General features: G+C 40.7%; 1 protein-coding gene across 1 annotated transcript; it reads left to right on the top strand.

Moving 5' to 3' along the window:
* Positions 1 to 1,640: 1,640 nt before the first annotated feature.
* GatA (glutamyl-tRNA(Gln) amidotransferase subunit A, mitochondrial) lies at positions 1,641 to 20,398 on the top strand. The gene is made up of 8 exons (XM_080265870.1): positions 1,641 to 1,820; positions 6,354 to 6,644; positions 9,136 to 9,231; positions 10,455 to 10,656; positions 11,917 to 12,087; positions 13,664 to 13,924; positions 18,538 to 18,629; positions 19,435 to 20,398. The coding sequence occupies exons 1-8, from the start codon at positions 1,642 to 1,644 to the stop codon at positions 19,670 to 19,672; spliced, it is 1,530 nt and encodes a 509-aa protein (XP_080121996.1). The 5' UTR covers position 1,641; the 3' UTR covers positions 19,673 to 20,398.
* Positions 20,399 to 21,115: the final 717 nt, after the last annotated feature.

A 21,115-nucleotide genomic window follows, 5' to 3' on the forward strand; every position in this document is an offset into this window, starting at 1 on the left:
ATACATTCTCCTCGTCAGTCTTTCGCTCTCCGTCCTCTCCACATGGCCAAACCACCTCACTGTGTTTCTCTTAACGCTTCCTATCACATCCACATCCACACCACAACGCTCCTTTACATCCTCGTTTGTCAGTCTGTCTCTCCATGTGACTCCACAGGCTCCTCTCAAATCACTCATTTCCACTGCTTTCACTCTTGGCTTGTGCCCCTCCACAGTATGAGCATGGAGATAATAAGGATGATAAAATACTTTGTATGGTCAGCTTTAATATATAGATGCAAAACATGGACTATAAAGAACATAAAGAAGAGGAGAGAAGCTGAGGAAATGTGTTTTTTATAAAGAATGGTAAGAATTCCTTGGACAGCTTGAATGACAAATGAGGAAGTACTGTATTGAGAAGGGCAGGAATGGGAAGAGAGAGAGGAAATGCAGAAGATGGAGGCAGCTGAAGTTTATTGGTCACATACTTAGAGCTAAGAGGCTTGAGAGCAACTGTTTCCTGGGAAGAGCGGAGGGAACAAGAGAAAGGGGAAGGCAGGGAATGAAGTTTACGGATAGTCTCTTGAATTACGTTGGCGGAGGATGGACAGTGGCGAACCTGGTCAGGATGTTGGAGGAAAGGGATAGATGGCGCTCCATGGTCACTGACGTCACTTGACAGGCACTCTGGTAAAGATAGAACTCTCAGTTATCCATTGTAATTCAGCCAAACCCTGCACCGAATAATGTGAAATGCCGGATATTGCATAGAACCCCCCGTTGACTCAGCATTTGGTGTCGAGCCGGATACTGTGTTCCTATCCGTCTCGACCCTCTATTGTAAAAACTTTCCTATGAGTAAATGATGAAAACTAAGCATAAAATACAACAAAATAATGATACAGTAAAGTAATACAGTGTCAGTTGGCTACCACTTTCAACCTGGTTGATACACCTCAATGCCGGATATTGCTATGTCCCATTTTGGTGCCAGGTGTTGCATAATTTCACCAGATATGCTTTGTCAGAGCCGAGCCAGCAGCACTGGGTGGGCCTGATATTGCAACGATGGATAATTGAGGGTTTACTGAGTTAGGATAGCTGGGACAAAATATTGGTGATGTATTGACTGTTGGGCCGATTTGACGTGGATGACCAACTTTTTTTTTTTTTTTTTTTTTTTTTTTTTTTTTTTTTTTTTGGCTGGTGGCCATTTTGCAGGAACGTGTACATTAAATTAATGAAGTTGTATAATTAATATACTAAAATTTACACATTTCTACAACTTTTTAAAGCCATCTGATATTTAGGTTATAGCTCACTGAAAAAAAATAATTATGGGTAATCATAAATGGGAGCTCTCGTATATTTTCACCATGGTTCGTAAATCGTATCAAATCTGGTTAGTTAGGCTAAAATAACAAGTATTTCAAAAAAAAAAAAAAAAAAGCTGCAGTTACTTATGCAGCTTTTAAGAATTGGTAAATTTAACTAGTATTAAAGAATTTAATGATACTGTATGTGCAGTGTTTTCCAATAAATAGTTAAAGTTACTCCTGCAGTGTGTTCCATGGGGCACCTAATGGGCAGTGTTGGTGAGGCAGTGGCTCAGCTTGGGCACAAGACAGTGATGTCACTTATTATGAATGCAGGTGAGCCATGGTACACCTGATGGGCAGTATCGGTGAGGCAGTGACTCATCTTGGACACAAGATGGTGACATCCTGTCAGCTGTGTGAGGCAGTGCTGCAACGACAGGATGTGGTGGCCAGACTACAGCCATTCATCACCTCAACACCACGGTCTGCCAGGCAGGCTGCACAGCATTCCACTGAGAGGTATCGTTAACCAGGCATTGTGTCATTAGTTGTATTCTTATGTATTACACCTTAGCAGCTTTTAATGTACTGTATTATTTTTACCATTGTAGTATTGACATGATTTCATTAAATAACATGTGCAAGAATTGAATGATAAAAGTCTCCTAAGCATACAGGAATACAGATCATTGTCTCTGACAACTTTTTCTTGTTGCAGTACTGTCATGGACTCCCTTACTCAGTTCTTAGTGCTAATGTAAGGAAACATAGTTATATAAGTTAGATGTTGCTTCATTTAGTGAGATGGTACATAGCCTAAACTTAGCAAACATTAAAATAATTATTTAATGTAGCTTAAATTCTTACCCAATTCTGCTGCTTATTATATCTGACAAAAGTGCCCATGAATGAGTGATCGACTCATCAAAGAAGTGCAGAAAAAAAAAAAAGTGTTTTCTACAATCAATTAACAAATAGCTTGAGTGATCATTCAGGTAACAAGCTTCCTTGTCAGTGCAAGGCAGTGCTTCATTGAATAAGATAATTTTACTCAGCATATTTCTGTAGCAGGAGTAGAGTTATAACAATAGATTTTTAGGGTATTACTTGGAGCAGTTTCTGATTATTGTTGTGTTTTATTATTTTATGTGGTCGGTAGGGGCGCCTATCATCCACTCACTCATTGTAGTGGTACTCTGTTTTGGGTAACTCTGCATTGAGTGACAAGCCAAATGATTTCCTGTAAACCAGGAAATCATTTAATATGCTGGGTGGTAACCATATAACCAACAAACACATGTTCCCTGTGTGTCAACAAGTGGGCTGGCAGAGGGTTAGTGTCCCTTCCCAGAAAACAACTAACTGAAAATACAAACAAGAAGCCTTGGATTAGGATAGACCAACAGGTGATGACCAAGGATAGCACAAAGGATGTGGTATGTACTGCAGCGTGGAATGTAAGGGGTGCGAATGATGAGGTGAAAGAGAGAGGGAGAGATTTTCCAGGTGCTTGAGGGTGCAAAAGTGGACATATATGGATTAACTGAGTCTAAATAGAGAGGTGAGAGGGTGAGAGAGTGGAAGTATGGATGGGGTATATGCACGGGAGTAGGTGAAAATGAGAGGACAAAAGAGGGTGTATGTATTGTTGTGTGCAAGAGAAGGAAGGAGGATATAAAAGAGTATGGATCAGTTGGTTCAAGGATTATATGGGAAAGATTGAAAGTGGGAATGCAAATGTGGGCGATTGTATGTTTGTAGGCTATGCGCCAACACAAGAACACGCAAGCAGAGTGAGAGGAGAGTTCTGGGCAAATGTGGAAGCGTGCATGTAAAAGTTGCGAAGGAATGAGAGCGTGTGTTTGATTGGAGATATGAATGGAAAAGTAGGAAATGTGAAGATGGATGGAGTGGTTGGCAAGTGGGGTGTGCCTGCAGAAGTGGATGAGAATTGCAGTTCTCTAGTGGATATTTGTGCAGGGAGAGGGTTGGTGATAGCCAAGTCACCTTTTTAGGCACACAAATGATCTACAGGTATACGTGGTGAATGATGAGAAGGGTGGATGGTGAACTGAATGGACAGAAGGCAGTGATTGATTATGTGTGTGTGGGTGAGAGAATGAGAAGGTATGTAATGGATGCAAGAGCATACAGAGGTTCGGGGAGTGGACTTTCTGACCACCACTTGGTGGTGGTGAAAGTCAAGGTTCAAATGCAGTGGAGGAATAGTTGGGGGGTAGGACAGGAGGAGGAAGTCCATATAAGGAGGGTAGAAAAGTTACAAGAGGATGGAAAAAAGGAAGAATATTAGAGAGAAGTGGAAGAGCAGTTGGGTAAATATGATTTGGAGCAGATGAGGGAGGTGGAAGATGTGTGCAAGATTTTTACAGGAGAAGTCTCTGCAGCATGTGAGGTGGTGTGGGGTGAAGAGAAGATGAAAGGGGGTGCAAGGAACAGCATGGTGGAATGAAGAGGTGAGGCCAGCTGTGGTGCAAAAGAAGAAAACATATAGTGAGTGGATGGGAAGCAGAGGCATGAAGGAAGTTGAGAGACAGAAATGAGAGTTATATGTAGAGAGGAAGAGAGTTGAAAAGATTAGTAGGAGAGAGTAAGAAGAGAGTGGATGAGGAATGTGGAAGGAATTTGAATGTAAAGTGGAGGGAATGCAAGAAAATGTTCTAGAAAGAGGTAAAGAGAGTCACACAGGGTGGTAAAGAAGTTAGTTGGGTAGTGAAAGATAAAAATGGTAGCTTGGTTTTGGAGAAGGGAGAGGAAGTGAGCATTGACTTTGGAGAAGAGAAAAAAAGTGAGCAGATGAAGAGAACACTTTAGGGAACAGTTAAACATAGAGACTGAAAGTAATGTGAGTATAAGTGGCTGGGAATGGCTTGGAGTAGGAGGATGATGAGAAGGAAGGGAGAGATCAGTGGGATGGAAGTAGTGGAAGCAATGAAGAAAATCAGCATGGTGAAAGCCCCAGGAATTGATGGAGTGTGTGGTGAAATGCTGAAGCATGGGGGAGAGATAGTAGTAGAATAGATATGCAAGATGTGCAGATTGGCCTGGGAGGAAGGTAGAGTCCCAGAGGATTGGAAGTTAGGCATAATTATTCCCCTGCACAGAGGAAAAAGGGGAAAAGAAGTGTGTGGTAATCATAGGGGCATTTGTCTTCTTAATGTAATAGGCACAGTTTATGGTAGGATACTTATTGACAGAGATAGGGAAATAACAGAGGAATTAGTTAGAGAAGAACAGGGAGGTTTTAGGAAGGGAAGAGGTTGTATAGATCAGATATTCATCCTTAGGTCTTTAGTGGAAAAGTTTCTAGAGAAGGGAAAGAAGTTGTATGCATCCTTCATTGGATGTGGAGAAAGCATATGACTGAGTGGATAGACAAAGAATGTGGAAAATATTAAGAATATATGGAGTTAATGGGAAGTTTTTGACTACTGTGAAGAGTATGTTTGAGGATGCAAAAGCTGCAATGTGTGTGAATAGTGAACTGAGTGAATTTTTCTGTCTGAATGTGGGATTGAAACAGGGATGTGTCATGTGTCCATGGTTGTTCAGTTTGTATATGGATGGGGTTATAAAAGAGATAAAAGGTAGAGCATGGATGTTGGAGTGGCCCTAATGAGAGAGGGCAGTGTTTGGAAACTTCCTGTATTGTTTGCCGATGATACTGTATTGTTAAGTGAAGATGATGGGGAACTGCAAGGCTGGGTGAATGAGTTTGGGAGAGTGTGTAAGAAATGGAATCTAAAGGTGAATGTAGGGAAGAGTAAAGTGATGGTCTTTGAGAGAAAAGTAGTCACTAAATATACAGTGAGGTTGGATGATGAGGGAATGGAAACTGTGCATGCATGTAAGTACTTGGTTAGTGTGATGAGTAAGGATGGAAGTTTGGAAGTGCTTGAAAGGGTACAACAAAAAAGGAAGGTTGCTGGTTGTTTGAATGCAGTGATAAGAAATAGAGAAGTGAACATGGAAGTAAAAAAGTCGCTGCATGATAGTACTGTATTGTGATACCAGCTCTGACATATGGAAGTGAAACTTGGGACCTTGTTGGAAGGACACAAGTCAAGAGTGAGGGCAGTGGGAATGAGTTGTTTGAGAGGAGCCTGTGGAGTCATGTGGAGAGACAGACTGGCAAATGAGGACGTGCAGGAGCATTGTGATGTGGATGTGGGTGTGATAGAAAGCGTTAGGAGAAATACATCTGTCTATCTATCTATCTATCAATCAGTCTATATATATCATTTGATGGTGTAAAGAACAGAGTTTTTTATGAAAACTTTGATATAAAAAGTACTATAGAAATGAGCTGTTCACTGTAGAACAGAAAAAGATATTTTGAGTCTCTGTGAACATATTATGTTTAAGGAATATCCATCGGTAGGGGTCAAAGAGTCATGGAAACAAAGCTGAAGATTATTTGTGAATGATCATTTGTGGTGAGGAAGGGAAGGAGGGAGAGAGGTGACTGAAATGTAAGAGAAGCTTATGCAGAGTTGTCAGATTATTATGTCACACCACCCCTGTTGGGAGGTTTCCATAAGAGGTTAAGGCATTAGATACAGTGATGGCTGGTGTGGCATTTTTATTAGTTCTTCACAGTGTATTATTACTCTTACCATCATTACAAAATACAACTTATGAACAATCCACTGAAATGCAGCCCCTCACACCACAACACACTTCATGCACCTTTTCCTCATATTACCGACAATCCTTCAACATAACCTTATCATAAGATCTCTTGGAGTACCCAGCTGAAGCAGCTGCTTTCCTGAATCCCACCAGGTTCACATCCAGATGAAACTGGGTCCATGTCAACAGTAACAGCTTTATTGTAGTTGGTTTGTTTACATTTGAAGGAATTGGGCTATGTTCATAACTTCAGCACTAAGTTCAGCCTTTGATGACCCATAGTTGTGAACTAGGAATGAGTCTTCTTGGTTGCTTATCAGATCCACCTGAGCTGACTACACTTGGGTTTCTGATCAGTCGGATGAAAACAGACCAACCATAGTAACAGTTTTATTTTGATAGATACAAGAGAGGGAAGCCACTGGGCCCATTGGATGGCATACCAGTGGCAGTGAAAGACAACTTCTGCACCCTGGGCATCCCAACCACCTGTGGTTCAAAGATGCTACAGAACTACCTGCCAGCATACTCAGCCAGTGTGGTGGTTAGACTGGAACAGGCTGGGGCAGTACTAGTGGGCAAGACCAACCTGGATGAGTTTGGTATGGGCTCAGGAACCATTGACTCTACGGCTGGACCCTCACGCAATATTTATCGCTCAGGCATCAAGTACAAGTTTTGTGGGACAGACAGGTAATTATATAGTCAGTTCTCAGTGAACACCTTCAGCAAGATGATATATTTTGTATTTATTCATGCCTTTGCTACTCAGCTGCCAACCCCTGAAGCAGTACTGTGTACATAACAGTCAGGGGTCAAGTACAGTACAAGTTTCACAGTGCAAGTACTTATATAGTCATTCACAGTACAAGTAGTTATATAGTCTTTCCTTCTTTGACTTCTTGTACCAGATGATGTATTTTGTAGTTATATTTGCCAGTACCACTCAACTACCAGCCACTTAAGCAGTATGTAATGTGCAGGGACCAAGTTTAAGTTTTATGGCACAGACAGGTAATTTTATAGTCATTGCTCAGTTAACATCTTCAGTTACATGGTGTATTTATTCTTGCTGCTACAACTCAACTGCTGGTCCCTTAAGCAGTATATGATATGCAGGGAGGTCAAGTTTAAGTTTCACAGCACAGACAGGTAATTCTTTAGTTACTCCTCAGTTCACCCCTTCAGTTAGATGACATATTTTGTATTTATTCTTGTTACCTGTCCTACCACTCAACTGTTGGCCCCTCAAGCAGTATATACCACTAATGGATCAAGAATATGTTCATAGATTTTTAAAAATTTGTTATCAAGTGAACAGAGGAAGGGGAAAAAAAAGATAATCCATATACATCACCAGGTTACAGAATGGGAGATGCACACACATTTCTCACTGGATGCAGAGATTTTTAAATTTCATAGGTTCGCAAAGTGTCATGAGTATTTTTAATTGAATAAGGTGTTAACAAGATTGCCAACATTCCCATAGGAATGCAGGATGGTCTCCACACAGGTACAGTACACTGACATACCTCTGTGCAAAATATTGTGATTAATGATAATACAAAAACATCGGATACAGAAATTAATGAAAATACAAAAACATGGGATACAGGAACTTGTATTTGTATGGTTTTACCTTTGATGTCATAATTTTTTTTTTTTTTAAGATTTCTGGGGGTATTTGCCATGGGAACAGTTGTACTAAGATTAAATTGAAATGATGAAGAAATAAAGGCTTGGCACCAAAAGGGAAAAATACTTGGGAAGATAGAAGAGGTTGAGCAAATACAGTAGATCAGCAATACGGATTTTAAATAAGCAATTTTAGCTGGGGTACTTGTATCTGTACAGTTCTTCTCATTTAATGATTGGATTTTGTGCATCATTTTCTTTATATTATTGTTGTAATGAGCTGCAGTAAAAGCTTATTATAAATCAGAGATGTGTTCCAAAATATCACAACTTCCTTTTTATACAACCTGTACCATAAACTGGGGGACCTTGCAAACTAGTGATAGTGGTAACTATGGAGCCTTAGCAAGCACTTTTTGTGTTGTTTAATGTGGACTTTATTGTAAAAGAGGACGTGATGTTTAGGACAGTCAGACCTTATGTGGTATGAAAAAGAGTGGAGCAATAAATTGATGGAAGTCAAGGAAGACAAGTATTGTTTGAGAGAGAGAGAGAAAGATGTGAGAATATGGTAGCTTGGAGGCAGTGCTTTCATGGTTCTTCTCAGTTTGGGGATTCCTGGATGTTAGCAAGGTGTGGAAGGCAATGACCATATAACAAATACAGTATACCATAGAGGTAGGAGTAGGTAGAGGCGGCATATGGGATTAACCAAGGGTAGGTCAGAGTGAGGCCGACAGACCTGACTCGACCAACATGGCGGCGACCCCTTTGACAGCTGTCTGACTTGGTTCTGCTGACCAGGCGCGAGTGTTTTCTTAGTTGCAAACAGAAAAAAATATGTTTTATCTTTATTTATATATCTATTTTTGCATACTAACCTACAAACTATAATTCACTCTAAAGATACTCACCAGTGAAATGTAATGGATGGGTCAGATTTCTTATCTCCTCTTTCATTACACCCAAATGCGGCACAGGTGGTGGGCATTTTTGGAGACTTAGGTTATTTGATGGTGAGTAACAACTTAGGACAGAACATCTCACACCCACAGCTGAACTACAACTAAAACCAGAGGTAGAATGAAGTCTACTTTTTTTCTGGCATTCTCCCTGAGGAATACCAGGTGGACACACAGCTGGAGGTATTAAAGGCTTAATAATCTCATGGCCACACCCACGGAGGTAGGATTAGGACGCTTACCTCTATGGGCACAGCCATAGAGGTAGGAGTGCACAGCAATCTTCTTCAAGCCAGGTAGGTGTTGCCGTGACCTCTTGACTTGACCAATATGGCCGTTTGACAGTTCTCTGGCTTCACTGGAGCCTTCTCACGCCGACTCTACCCTATTCCTACCTTTATGCAGTATACATACTGAGTATAAAAGCCAATGTAGTCTGGTAGTCAAATGAAGTAATTTATATTACTATTCTTACCTCAGTGATGAGCTTAGACCCTGTAGGGATTGGATTTAATTCCCCATCTCTGACTGTGCTTAATTTGTCAAGTTTCGTTTACACTGTGAGTGTAATCATTCTCCTTCACCAGGTACCCCACGACTGGTTGTGAAGATGGTGATTGGTACATCAGTGGTGGAAGTTCGGGTGGCAGTGCACTGGCTGTGGCGAGTGGGGCATCATTTGTGTAAGTCACTGTTCATCTTTTTCAGCAATTAAGCAAACATTATGGCAATGGTGAAATCATGATGACAGTAATCATGATGTAGGTGGTGATGATGATGATAATTTCTTTTATGTCATATTGAAAGGCCTCGTACATGCTGTTATGTGTCAGCCTTGTTCACATGATGGCAGTTGTCCATATTACATAATCACCGGCAGCATTTCAATTCATTTAATTAATCATGAGGTTATTTTGCAGAACCTAATTTCAAGTTTTCATATCTCTGTTGCTTGGTGTTCTGCTTTCTACATTCACCGTCATACACTTTTTCGCTATGCAGTATTTCCATCCTCCACTTTCTCCACATCATATCATATCAGTGTCCCCCATCCCAGTACAACACATCATCAGTTCCCTCTGTTCCTAGTCACTGTGTCTGCTTCTCATTTGCAGCTGGGTCACACAAGGAAGCATTATACATCCATCTGGCCATCCTCATCATTGTATTCTCCAGCCCATGCACAGTTATTCTCCCCCTTTACTGTCCAAGTTTGACTATCATAAATTATTACACTTCTTACACATGCAGCATGTAATTTTCCCTTAGGATAAAAGGGAAAGCCCTCTTATGGTCAAGACAGGTACCATAACAGTTCCATAAACTCCTTGCCTTCTCTCCTAACCTGAGCAGTGGAGTTAGCTTCAGATTCTTCTCTCAGCACATGTCACTCTGATAATAACAGTTCTGTACACGCGTCAGGGACACATCTACCAATTTCATATTCAGACACATCAAGCCCTCTTTCCTTGTTTGCTCCTATGTGCAGCATACCTAAAATTCTGCTGCATCCTCATGGCTGTCTCTGATATGCTGCACCTCATGTGTATCTGTTTTTTGCAAGCACCTCATAAAATTGAAACACTGTACTTCCAACACATGCCATCCACTTGCATGATTGAATTTTCCACATTCACTCCTCCCCATTGACTTCCATTCACATCTTCACTTTGTGAGCCATTTCTGTGGCCTTCCTTTCATTCCCTGCAATAATAAATTCATCAGCTTAGTCTGCTACATCTCACAGGGGATAATATTAAAAAACAGTGATAACGAAAGTGGCTCTGATGATGATATTGGAGATAATAATTACTCTCTTCCATGCCCTTAGAGCAGTTGGTTCAATGTGCAGCCCAGCCTTGTACATGTTGTTGATGATAATGATGACACCTTTACATGCCTTTAGAGCAGTTGGGTCAGACACTGGTGGGTCGGTGCGTAACCCAGCCTCATACTGTGGTGTGGTGGGCCTGAAGCCTTCCTACGGTGTGGTCCCGCGCACGGGCCTCATCAGCCTTGTCAACTCCATGGATGTGCCTGGACTGCTTGGCAGGAGTGTAGATGATGTGGCCACACTGCTTGGGGTGGTAGCAGGTCAGGATCCTTCTGTGAGTATTGCATCTTGCCATGTATCTGTGTGGCTGGATGGTGAAAGTACAGTATTACTACAGTAGTAGTAGTCATCTGAACTGTGAACCCAGTGGACTGCAGGCTGAAGTACAGTAGCCCTCCTCCTGCAGTCTGCCACCATCTTTTGGGGGGACAGGGAGGAAACTGAGGCATGTTTGTATAACTGGGTAGTGAAGCTACTTATTTATATCTGTGCCGCCATGCTAAGGCATCCCACTCCGATATTGCTTTTCTTCATTTTTAAATATAAACTACAGGTGGTCCTCTGTTCAGTTCTAGGATTTATATAATCACTACTGCTCTAAGTTAAACATGCATTTGGCCCACTGTTGAAAATTAAAGGTAAAGTGCAAAAATGTTAATATCTTACTGTAAAGCAGGATTATAATGCATCTTGAGCAGCTTCAGATAAAAAAAAAAAAAAAAGGTGCTGGAGACAGACACTTTCATGTGGTGGCACTGGTGTAACTGAAACAAGTGCCCCTCATCTCCCTCCGAGTCCCCTGAATGTGGATTGCAGGAGATAAACAGCTTCAGCATTCACCAGATTCACATCCAAATGAGCTTGGGATCACAACCTCAGCAGCAGCAGATTAAAAAAAATATATTGTTGATTAATGAAGCAACTTTAAATACCCTATTGATACAGTTGTTTTTGGTGATAGCTCCAGCTTAGATGTGCATCCAGCCATTTCAGCCAGGTGCTCCAAGAGATCTTTTGTTGAGCCTGTGCTGAAGGATTATTTGCATTGTGGGAGTGAAGTGCATGATGTGAGTGTGTTATGATGCGGAGGGTTGCATTACAGTGAAAGCAGAGTGAATTGTGCGCATGATGCAAGTGTGTTGTGATGTGGAGAGTTGCACTACAGTGAGAGCAGAGTGGATTGTGTGCATGATGTGTGTGTGTTGTGGTGTGGAGGGTTGCATTACAGTGAGAGCAGAGTGAATTGTGTGCATGATGTGTGTGTGTTGTGGTGTGGAGGGTTGCATTACATTGAGGACAGAGTGGATTGTTTGAGTTGTATTTTTTGTGGTAAGAAAGTAGAGAACAATGATGGCCACATTGTACTGTGACTAGTGGAACTTGTGCCTCTCTAGGATGGATTTCATAGTTTGTTAGGGATAAATGTCTAGAGGAGGTACATGGAGGTCTGTGGGTGCTGTTTTGTTGAGAATTACAGATGGATGTTGTCACTTCATGTATATGAGGATAACCAGAGTATATCTGTTTCTCCCAGGACTCCACAAGTGTGCCATCCAACCTTCAGAACCTAAAGCTTCCTGAGAGTCCGAGCTTGGAGGGTGTGGTTGTGGGTGTGCCAAAAGAGTACTACTGTCCAGGTATGAGTCCAGAGGTGGTGGAAGTATGGACAAAGATGGCTGACCTTATGGAGGAGGCTGGAGTACAGGTATCAAGTTGTCCTATAGTCTGTCTTACTTTCATATATATATCTGTGTTTATGGTTTCTTAATATTCATTTGTCTTTATATATTTATGTATAGTATTTCTGTGTCATTTATGTGCATTTCTTTATGTCTGTATTTATGTTTGTTTGTATATGCTGTCTCTCTCTTGGACCTGTCATCTTGCGTGGGTACTCTTCTTGCTCTTATCTGTTCCTGTTTATTCATCTACTGGTATGATATATAATTATACTGTATCTGTATACATATATATATCATAGTTAGGGACAAAGGTTCTCCTAATATTTCACCTCTTGTGCTTTTCTCATCCTTTTGTTAGATAATATTCCCAAGCTGAGATGTGCAGTAGTTGGGAACTAAAATTCTAGTACTGTAGTTTACCTCTTCTACTTCTCACTTTCCTTTGCTGGCTACAGTTCCTGAACTGATTTTTTTTTTTTTCCATTGATGATTGTCTTTGATATGATGTGTTAAAGAGGAAAGTGACACATGCCTTAGAAATGAAGTACACACAGTGGAGTAGTAGATGAATTTATCTTTATACATACATACAGTACATACATTTTGTAAGACAGTGTCTTATGTGTGCATGGATCTACTTTTTTCACCTGTTGGCTGTATTCCACACTACACAGTCTCCTACATCGTTCCATTGGTCCCCGAACCCTGATGTCCATTCTCAGCACCTCACCCCAGGTTGTCCTTGGCCTGCCAGTAAGGGCTATCCCTTCTTTGTTCAAGTCTGCACAGAGCTTTACCCAGCTACACTCATACATTTCACATGTCCAAAACCACTTCAGCCAACCCATGTGCATCATACCACAATTCTTTCAGTTCCCAAGTCTCTGTTTAAGTTGCACATATTGTTCTGTTTCTTAGTGTGTCACTACAGTATATATCCACCTCATAATTAATTTTGTTTTTGTTATGTTCAATTGTGCAAACATATTTCTCCTTTACTGTCCATATTTCGTTACCATATCATATAGTATTACATTATACATACGTGGCATAAAGTTTCGCTTTTATGTGTGGAGAGCGTCTTCATTATGAATGGAGGCAGTACCTTTTTAAACTACATCCAACCTGCAAATTATATTCCCTTAGTAACAAAGCTCTCCAGCTCATGTTGAACCAAATCTCAAACATTTGTCTCTTTCAGACTTGGCTTTACCATGTAGTCTCCCTTGCATATCTCACACTCATAATTACTTACACTTCTCAGTCTGCCACTTATACTGATACAGCTCTTCTGCAGCCATCCTCCACAAGCGCCACACAAGATGCAGTTACTGCTGGTCCCTTTGATATAGGTGACACAAAACTTCCATGATTATCATAATTTCAGTTCATTTAGTTTTCAGGTTTGTGAGATGTCATTGCCCCACATAGGGTACTCAGTATTGTACAGTATTAATGCTGAACTCTTGCAAGATGCTGTCCAACTTCACTACTTTATTTATCTCTTGCAAGATGCTGTTCGTCTTCTGTGCTTTATTTTCTCTTGCAAGATACTGTTCATTATCTCCACTTTCTTTCTTTCTTTATTTTTTTTTTCAGGTTCGTGAGGTGTCATTGCCCCACACAGAATACTCAATAGTGTGCTACTCAGTCCTGAACCCATGTGAAGTTGCATCAAACTTCACACGGTATACTGGTGTAGAGTATGGGATGAGGCTGGAGTCCAGCCACTCTATGGAGGCAATGTACGCACTCACACGCTCTGCTGGCCTCAGTCAGGTGGTGCGTACCAGGATTCTGGCCGGCAACTATTTCTTGCTAAGAGAGAACAGGGACAAGTATTTTACAAAGGCCTTAAAGGTGAGAACCTTGTTGGCAGTATTTGGAACCTCTGTAGTATGATCACATTTGTCATATTTTATCCCGGCTACCTGAAGAGTCACACCATCATGACCATGAAATAGGATACAAAAACCCACACTGGCAGACGAAAAATATTTTATCCCCTTTCATGTCTCCTACTGTGTATTTATTATCTGTGTTTTATTTTGGTTTGATGTGAATATATTAGGTCAGAATTTCTCACATCTTCATTATCGTGTTCTTCCAACAACTGAACAGTTATGCTCCTTTTTGGAAAGATTTTAATGAGTAGTGTCAGGTAAATTAGAAAGAAGAAATCTAGGTATGTTTAGTCTGGAGAGCACAGTACAGTACTGTCGAATTCTGTGTCTTTATTTTACTGTATTTTGGCCATCCTATTATTTCATTGATCATTTTTTTTTGGAAAAATTTATGGATATTGCTGTACACTTATTTTTTAATGGTTTGTGTCTCTTGTAAGCAATGCCAGAAATGTAAATGATACATAGCTCTACATTTCCATGTACAGTATTTTGTATATTATTCTTGTTGCTTTCAGACATTTTCACACAGCTTAAGAGAGACTGTCTGAACTGGATAGGTTAGCTAACTGTGAAAGTATAAGTCCATATTAGATCCATTGCAGGACTGGACCTTCACCTCAGAAGGGTAGTGACAGCCAGAAATAACCCATCCTGATGTTAGCAAAATACAAATGGGGGAAGACTGTGTTGTAGGAAGAGTGATACTTGTGAAAATTAGTGTTATATTGGTTGTGTTTATGTGTGTCAGAGTCTTTAGCTATGTATTGTTGGTAGAACTGACCAGATTCAATCATTTTGCACGCATAATCTCATAAAAGGAGACCCAGTCATAGCTGGGCTCAAGCCCCAAACTCAGAGTCTGTGCATCACAAGATGAGTACAGCACTACCATATTGTTACTGCTCCTCCAGGTTCTACCTTCATTAATACCTTCACTATGAGAGGTCCTTGCTGAGCTAAATTAATCATCAGGGAGTAATAGTAATAGAAGAAAGAAGAGTACCAGTGGCTGAAGGAGTTGAATGATCAGAACTACACCTTGACCTTTCCTACACCTAAAGGAGTACCGTAAAATGCCATAACTTCGGACGGCGTCCAAACTTCGGACATTTCGCAAAAAAATGTAATAATTCAAGTTTATTGGAAGAGAGTGCGATATTTGCAAAAAATAATGATGTGGGTAGGTAGGGTAATCCTCTAAGACTATTATGTATTAATCCTATTAAACTAGCTTGAATATGTGTGGGTGAAAAAAATTCGTGAATCCATTGGAAAAAATAACTGAATTTTCTTACCCTGCAAAACTTTGTTCACACAGAACAAACAGTTTCAATTGTAAAAAAGTGAACAGTACGATTATATGTAGAAAAGTGCTGTAAGTACTGGGAAGTAAACTGTTTCAAAATATATGCATGGATAATCTTGCTATGCCTGCTTTAATGAATACTTCTTTATTTTGCAGAAAAAATTCCTAACTTCGGACAGACAAATTATTTGAGCCAAATAAAGTCCAAACTTCGGACAGACAATAATATTAATGGTAAAGTAATGCTAATTATATAAACAGAGAAACATGGCTAAAACAGCGAAATCTCCTATAAAGAGGAAAAGAGCTTACACAAAGTGTCCAAAAGTGCCCTGGAAAAGGCTAAAGATGACATAAATAACAAGAACATAAGTGTGCGCAAAGCAGCTGAAAAATATAAATTAAAAAAGAGCACATTACATGATTACCTGATACAAAAACATTGCAAACAAGTGGGACGTAATACTTCATTGAGCCATGATGAAGAGTTACTGGTGTGTCAGAGAATCCTCACATTGGCAGAATGGGGATTCCCACTCGACAATTTGGACTTGAGGATGTTAGTGAAAGCATATTTAGACAAACGAGGGGTTGTTGTGTCACGATTCAGTAACAATGTACCTGGTGTTAAATGGGCCCATTCCTTCTTCAAGCGCCACAAACAAACCCTTAGTAGACGATTGTCCCAGAATATAAAGACTGACAGAGCCAGAGTGACAAGAGCCATGCTAGCCGAGTTCTACAGTAACCTGAAAAAATCACTAGAAGGTGTGCCTCCAGAGAACATAATAAATTTTGATGAGACCAATCTTACTGATGATCCAGGTAAAAAGAAAGTCATAGTGAGGCGGGGCACTAAATATCCAGAGAGAATCATGAACTCAACAAAATCCTCAATATCTATTATGTTCTCTGGAACTGCATCTGGTGTGTTACTCCCTCAATATGTGGTGTATAAAGCTATCCATCTTTACGATACCTGGACTGAAGGGGGCCCTCCTGGAACACTATACAATAGGTCCCCCAGTGGATGGTTCGACTTGTGTTCATTCGATGACTGGTTCCACAAAATTATCCTCCCCTATGCTAAATGCAAGACAGGTAGAGTTGTCATTATAGGAGACAACTTGGCAAGCCATGTATCACCCAGTGTTATTAAGTCATGTGAGAAACATAATATCTCCTTTCTTCTCTTACCACCTAACTTCACGCACTTGACACAACCTCTCGATGTTGCTGTGTTCCGGCCTCTAAAAGTGCACTGCCGTAAGATCCTCGAGAACTTCAAGAAAACTACTGTTGGTAGGCTGAGTGCTTCATTACCTAAAGACTGCTTCCCAGCACTACTGACCGAACTGGTGGATAAAGTTAAAGGGACCATTGCTGACAACCTACATAGTGGGTTTAGGAAGTGCGGCATTTATCCTCTTGATCCACAGAAATCCATCTCAAGACTTCCAGAAGATTCAATCCAAGATACAGCTGATACTGGTACACCAGGACCATCTACCAGTACTGCCTTAGACAGCTCAGTGTTGGAATTGTTGAAGGACATGAGGCATGGAACCAGTCAGTCAAGCTCAAGTCCAGCTATAGCGAAACCAAGGCGAAAGAAAAGGTTGAATGTGTCACCGGGCATGAGTATTACTACAAGGGCACTACAAATTGAAACAGAGAGCCAGCATGAAGAGTGTGAAGTTGATGATCCACAACCCCAGCCACTGCAGCCACAAGAGGATACAGCAGAGATAGCAGCATCCTTCCACTTCCACATCTGCACCCAGCCATGAAGCACAAGCATCTCCCCTGACAGTCACCTCTACCCAGATTATTGGGGATAAAGTTGTTCCCTCAGATTGGGTAGTTGTGAGGGTTCCCTTTGATACCAAAGACAGATATAGGCATTATATTGCCATCATTGTTAAGGTAAAACCAGAAATACATGTCAGGTTTCTCAAACACGTTCAGGGTACACCTCACACATTTGTATACCCAATGGTTGATGACAGCAGTGACATAGACAAAGAGGATATACTGAAGGTGTTACCAGAACCAACACTTGACCGAAAGCAAAGGATGATTTTTGATGTAGATCTGAACCTTTGGCCTAAGTAATGATAATAATTTTGATATAGATCTGTAAGATACCATAGTCAGTACTACCAGTACCAAAGTTATTGCCAATAAGGTGCCTTAACCAGTAATGAGGTTTATTTTAAAGAAAAAAGTGATACTATATATTTAGTTACAGTATTTTATACTGGTAGTTAAGGAATAGTTTTTTGTACTGATGTACTACAGTTAATATGTTCCATGGTGCCTTCATAACATGTGCCAGTGTGTGCGTGTGTCTGTTGATTTGTGTGTGTGTGTGTGTGTGTGTGTGTGTGTGTGTGTGTGTGTGTGTGTGTGTGTTTAGAACCTGTAAGAAATGTTCAACATCATATTATGTTATTTCGGTATGCATTTGTTGAGTCAATGAGGTGAATACTTGATAATTAAGTGAAGTTTTGTTTAGGAAAATGAGGACAGTTCCTCTTACAGTTTTGGGTATATGCAGTGCATTTTTATTTTATTTTTTTATCTCAAAAAGTTCATGAATAGTTCTTAGTTCTATTTACAGTCAGAATACCTCACTACAATGTGATATGATGCAATTTAATGTGATATGAAATTACGAGCTCCAAAAAGAAGATATTTTGGGATACTTCTCTATATATATGTATAACTCTGGTCACGAGTGCCCAATATTTTTTTACATTTTTAAAAACTTCTCAAGTGTCCGAAGTTTGGCCAGTGTGTCCAGAGATAGATCCCATTAACCATTCTCATGTTTAAAGGGAAAATACATGGATGTCCGAAAGTTTGAAGAGCTGTCCGAAATTAGGGAAATTTGTTCCTAACTTCGGACACTTGAAAATGAAAAAAAGTACAAGTTTAGCTTGGCTAATTTTTTTAAATATATGGATTTAGTAGGTACTCTCCCTGGCTACCACATGACACCAACAGGAATAAAATTGCACCATTCTACAAGGAGTTATTCATTAAAACACATAAAAAATGTCCGAAGTTATGGCGTTTTACGGTATTCATGGTTTTGAATGATGTAAATGTTTGTTTTGCCTTGTTCACTGAGCATATAGTTGATAATGCACCAAATGTAAGACTGTCTCTTCTCTTGTTTCTGGATCATTCCCCACCCCATCCCTAGTTAGGAGAAAAGGGCAGGGTGAATATTTTTACTTTTTTATTTTACCCAGGTGCGTCGTCTTATATCTGATGACTTCAAGCAAGTGTGGTCCAGTGGGGTGCACCTCCTTCTTACCCCTGTCACCCTCTCTGCTGCAATTAGGTACAGTGTGGATCTGTTTGTGGGAAGTCTATGGTCTGTCCACATTAATTTGGTATAAAATTCCAATCTCCTCATCTTGGATTCTTTGTTGTACCAAGAGATTAACGGTAGAGTATGGTGCTATCATGACGAAGTGTTATTGAATGGATGCAGAGCTATAGTGTTGTCTTTTTCTGCACTTGCTGCAAAAGACAAAAATCTCTGCCAAATTAAAATGAAAAACATGAATAGTCAAAGGGAATACAATATTTAGGGTTAAAGCCAGATGCTGTGTGCATTGGTTCAGATACCAGTGAGGCAGCTTGAAGAAATCCATCCATCCATCCATCATCCAATCCTACATTACCCCATGAGGAGCATAGGCACCCGGGGCTTGGCAGCTTGGTTCTAACATTTAAGATGAGAGAAGTTTAAGTCATAAATGCCATTGGAAGTGTCGCATGGTCGCCATGCTTGAGGTCTGAGTTACTTGTTCTAAGGTACCTCTCATATAGTTCTAGTTTGAGGATTACTGTATGATGTATTAATGATGGATTGACTAATTGTTTGGCTTATTGTAATGAACATTATTGGTAGTTTTTTTTGTGCTTCTGTTACTGAATTCTACTCACTTCTTTGTTTTAATTAAGGCAATATTGTTATTATGATGGTAGATTTTTATTTATAGACCCAGCCCACTTTGTAACACAATACAGTAACAGAATATTGTGCTAAATATTTCTAGATCCATCCCACTCCTTTGTAATACTAACATTTAGTGTTATGATGATGATGATGATGATGATGATGACAGTTTTTACTTCAGGTACTCTGAATTCAGGAAGATGGACAATCGGTCCCAGATGGAGGTGCAAGACTTCTGCACCCAGCCAGCCAACATGGCAGGTGTACCGGCTATCAGCATCCCTGTGGCCGTCAACCCTGAAGGCCTTCCTCTGTCACTTCAGCTTATGGCTCCTTGGGGACAAGATATGGCACTCCTCACTGCTGCTAAATGGCTTGAGCAGAGAGTAGACTTTCCCCACCTGTCCATTGATTCATAGCCATAGTACAGTACTGGCATTTCATATTATAAGTAAGGGATGCAGGGACGAGACATGACACTCCTTACCACTGCAGAGTGGCTGAACCAGAGAGTAGACTTACCTCACTTTTGTATTGATTCATATAATTGCAGTACAGTACAGCACAGGCTAGGCTACTGTAGTCCAGTACACTGAGGGTAGATGATCAACCTACTCCTAAGGTGGCATTTCATAATTGAAAAAACTTGAGTTATCTCTTAGGGGTTGAACCTGTGCAAGGCTGGGGTGTTTTAACCTGGGGACTATTAATGGGACCATCATAAATCAGAGACTTCCATAAATGTTTAATGAGGCTATAGAAGAAATGCTTATGAGGGATATAACTCTTCTTTGCTCTGTCTTGGCAGTGCTGATGAAGAACTTATGAGGTGCTTTCCAAAATTTTCCGGATCAGGATCACATCGCCTAAATGGGTTGTAGTAGCTCGATGCGCCTCTAGGTGGCAGTACTAATGTGCTTTGTGAGTCAGTGTGCCATGCAACGTGGAGCTGGCGGATGTGGGGATCAGTGACGTTCATTTGTTTGCTGCCATGCACATGTCATCAGGTGATTTTTGAGATGGATATAAAAAAGGAATAGTGAATTTACATCAAAATTTGTGCGAGTCTCAGGAAAAATGCAGCAGGACCTTGGCAATGATTTGACAACTGTTTGGTGGGCAGTCTCTTGGTCGGACACAGGTTTTTCTGTGGCATGCACGGTTCAAGGCCAGTGGAACATCAGCCAGACAGGTGAAAAACAGCGTCAAGAGCATGCTGATCGTTTTTTATTATATCGGAGGGACTGCGCACAAAGAATTCATCCCAGCTGGCCAAACTGTCAGTTCCAAATGCTACTGTGATGTTGTGATGTTTTGCAGTGATTGTGTGAAGATGTGAAACAGTGATGCTACAACCTTTGGCGAGACAACAACTGGGTGCTTCACCACGACAACACCCTACCTCACAATGCGCTCAGCACCCAGCAGTTTTTGGCCAAGAACAACGTGGCTATCATCCCACACCTTCCTTACTCACTGGATTTAGTCCTCTGTGACTTCTTTCTGTTCCCAAAAATAAAGATCAAGCTGAAAGGACATTGTTTAGATACCATTGAGGACATCTAGAAGGAATAGCAGGCGGTGCTTGACACCCGTCGAAAAGGACTTCCAGGGAGCGTTCCAGCAATGAAGGAAATGCTGGGACCGGTATATCAATGTGCAAGGGAACTACTTCAAGGCTGATGGCAGCCAGTAGGAGCTATGGTGAGTTTTCAGTTTTATATAGCATTATTCAGGAAAATTTGATAGCACCTTGTACATGTGGTGGCAGTGTACACCCTGGGTTGAGCAGCTGCAGCATCCACTGGGAAACCAAACCTTCTAATATTTCCCTGCACCATGCCTTGGGGAGGAACTTTGGT

This window comes from Coenobita brevimanus, chromosome 17 (assembly GCF_032717465.1).
Source record: "Coenobita brevimanus isolate Jiangsu-jjx chromosome 17, ASM3271746v2, whole genome shotgun sequence".
Classification (NCBI taxonomy): domain Eukaryota; kingdom Metazoa; phylum Arthropoda; class Malacostraca; order Decapoda; family Coenobitidae; genus Coenobita; species Coenobita brevimanus.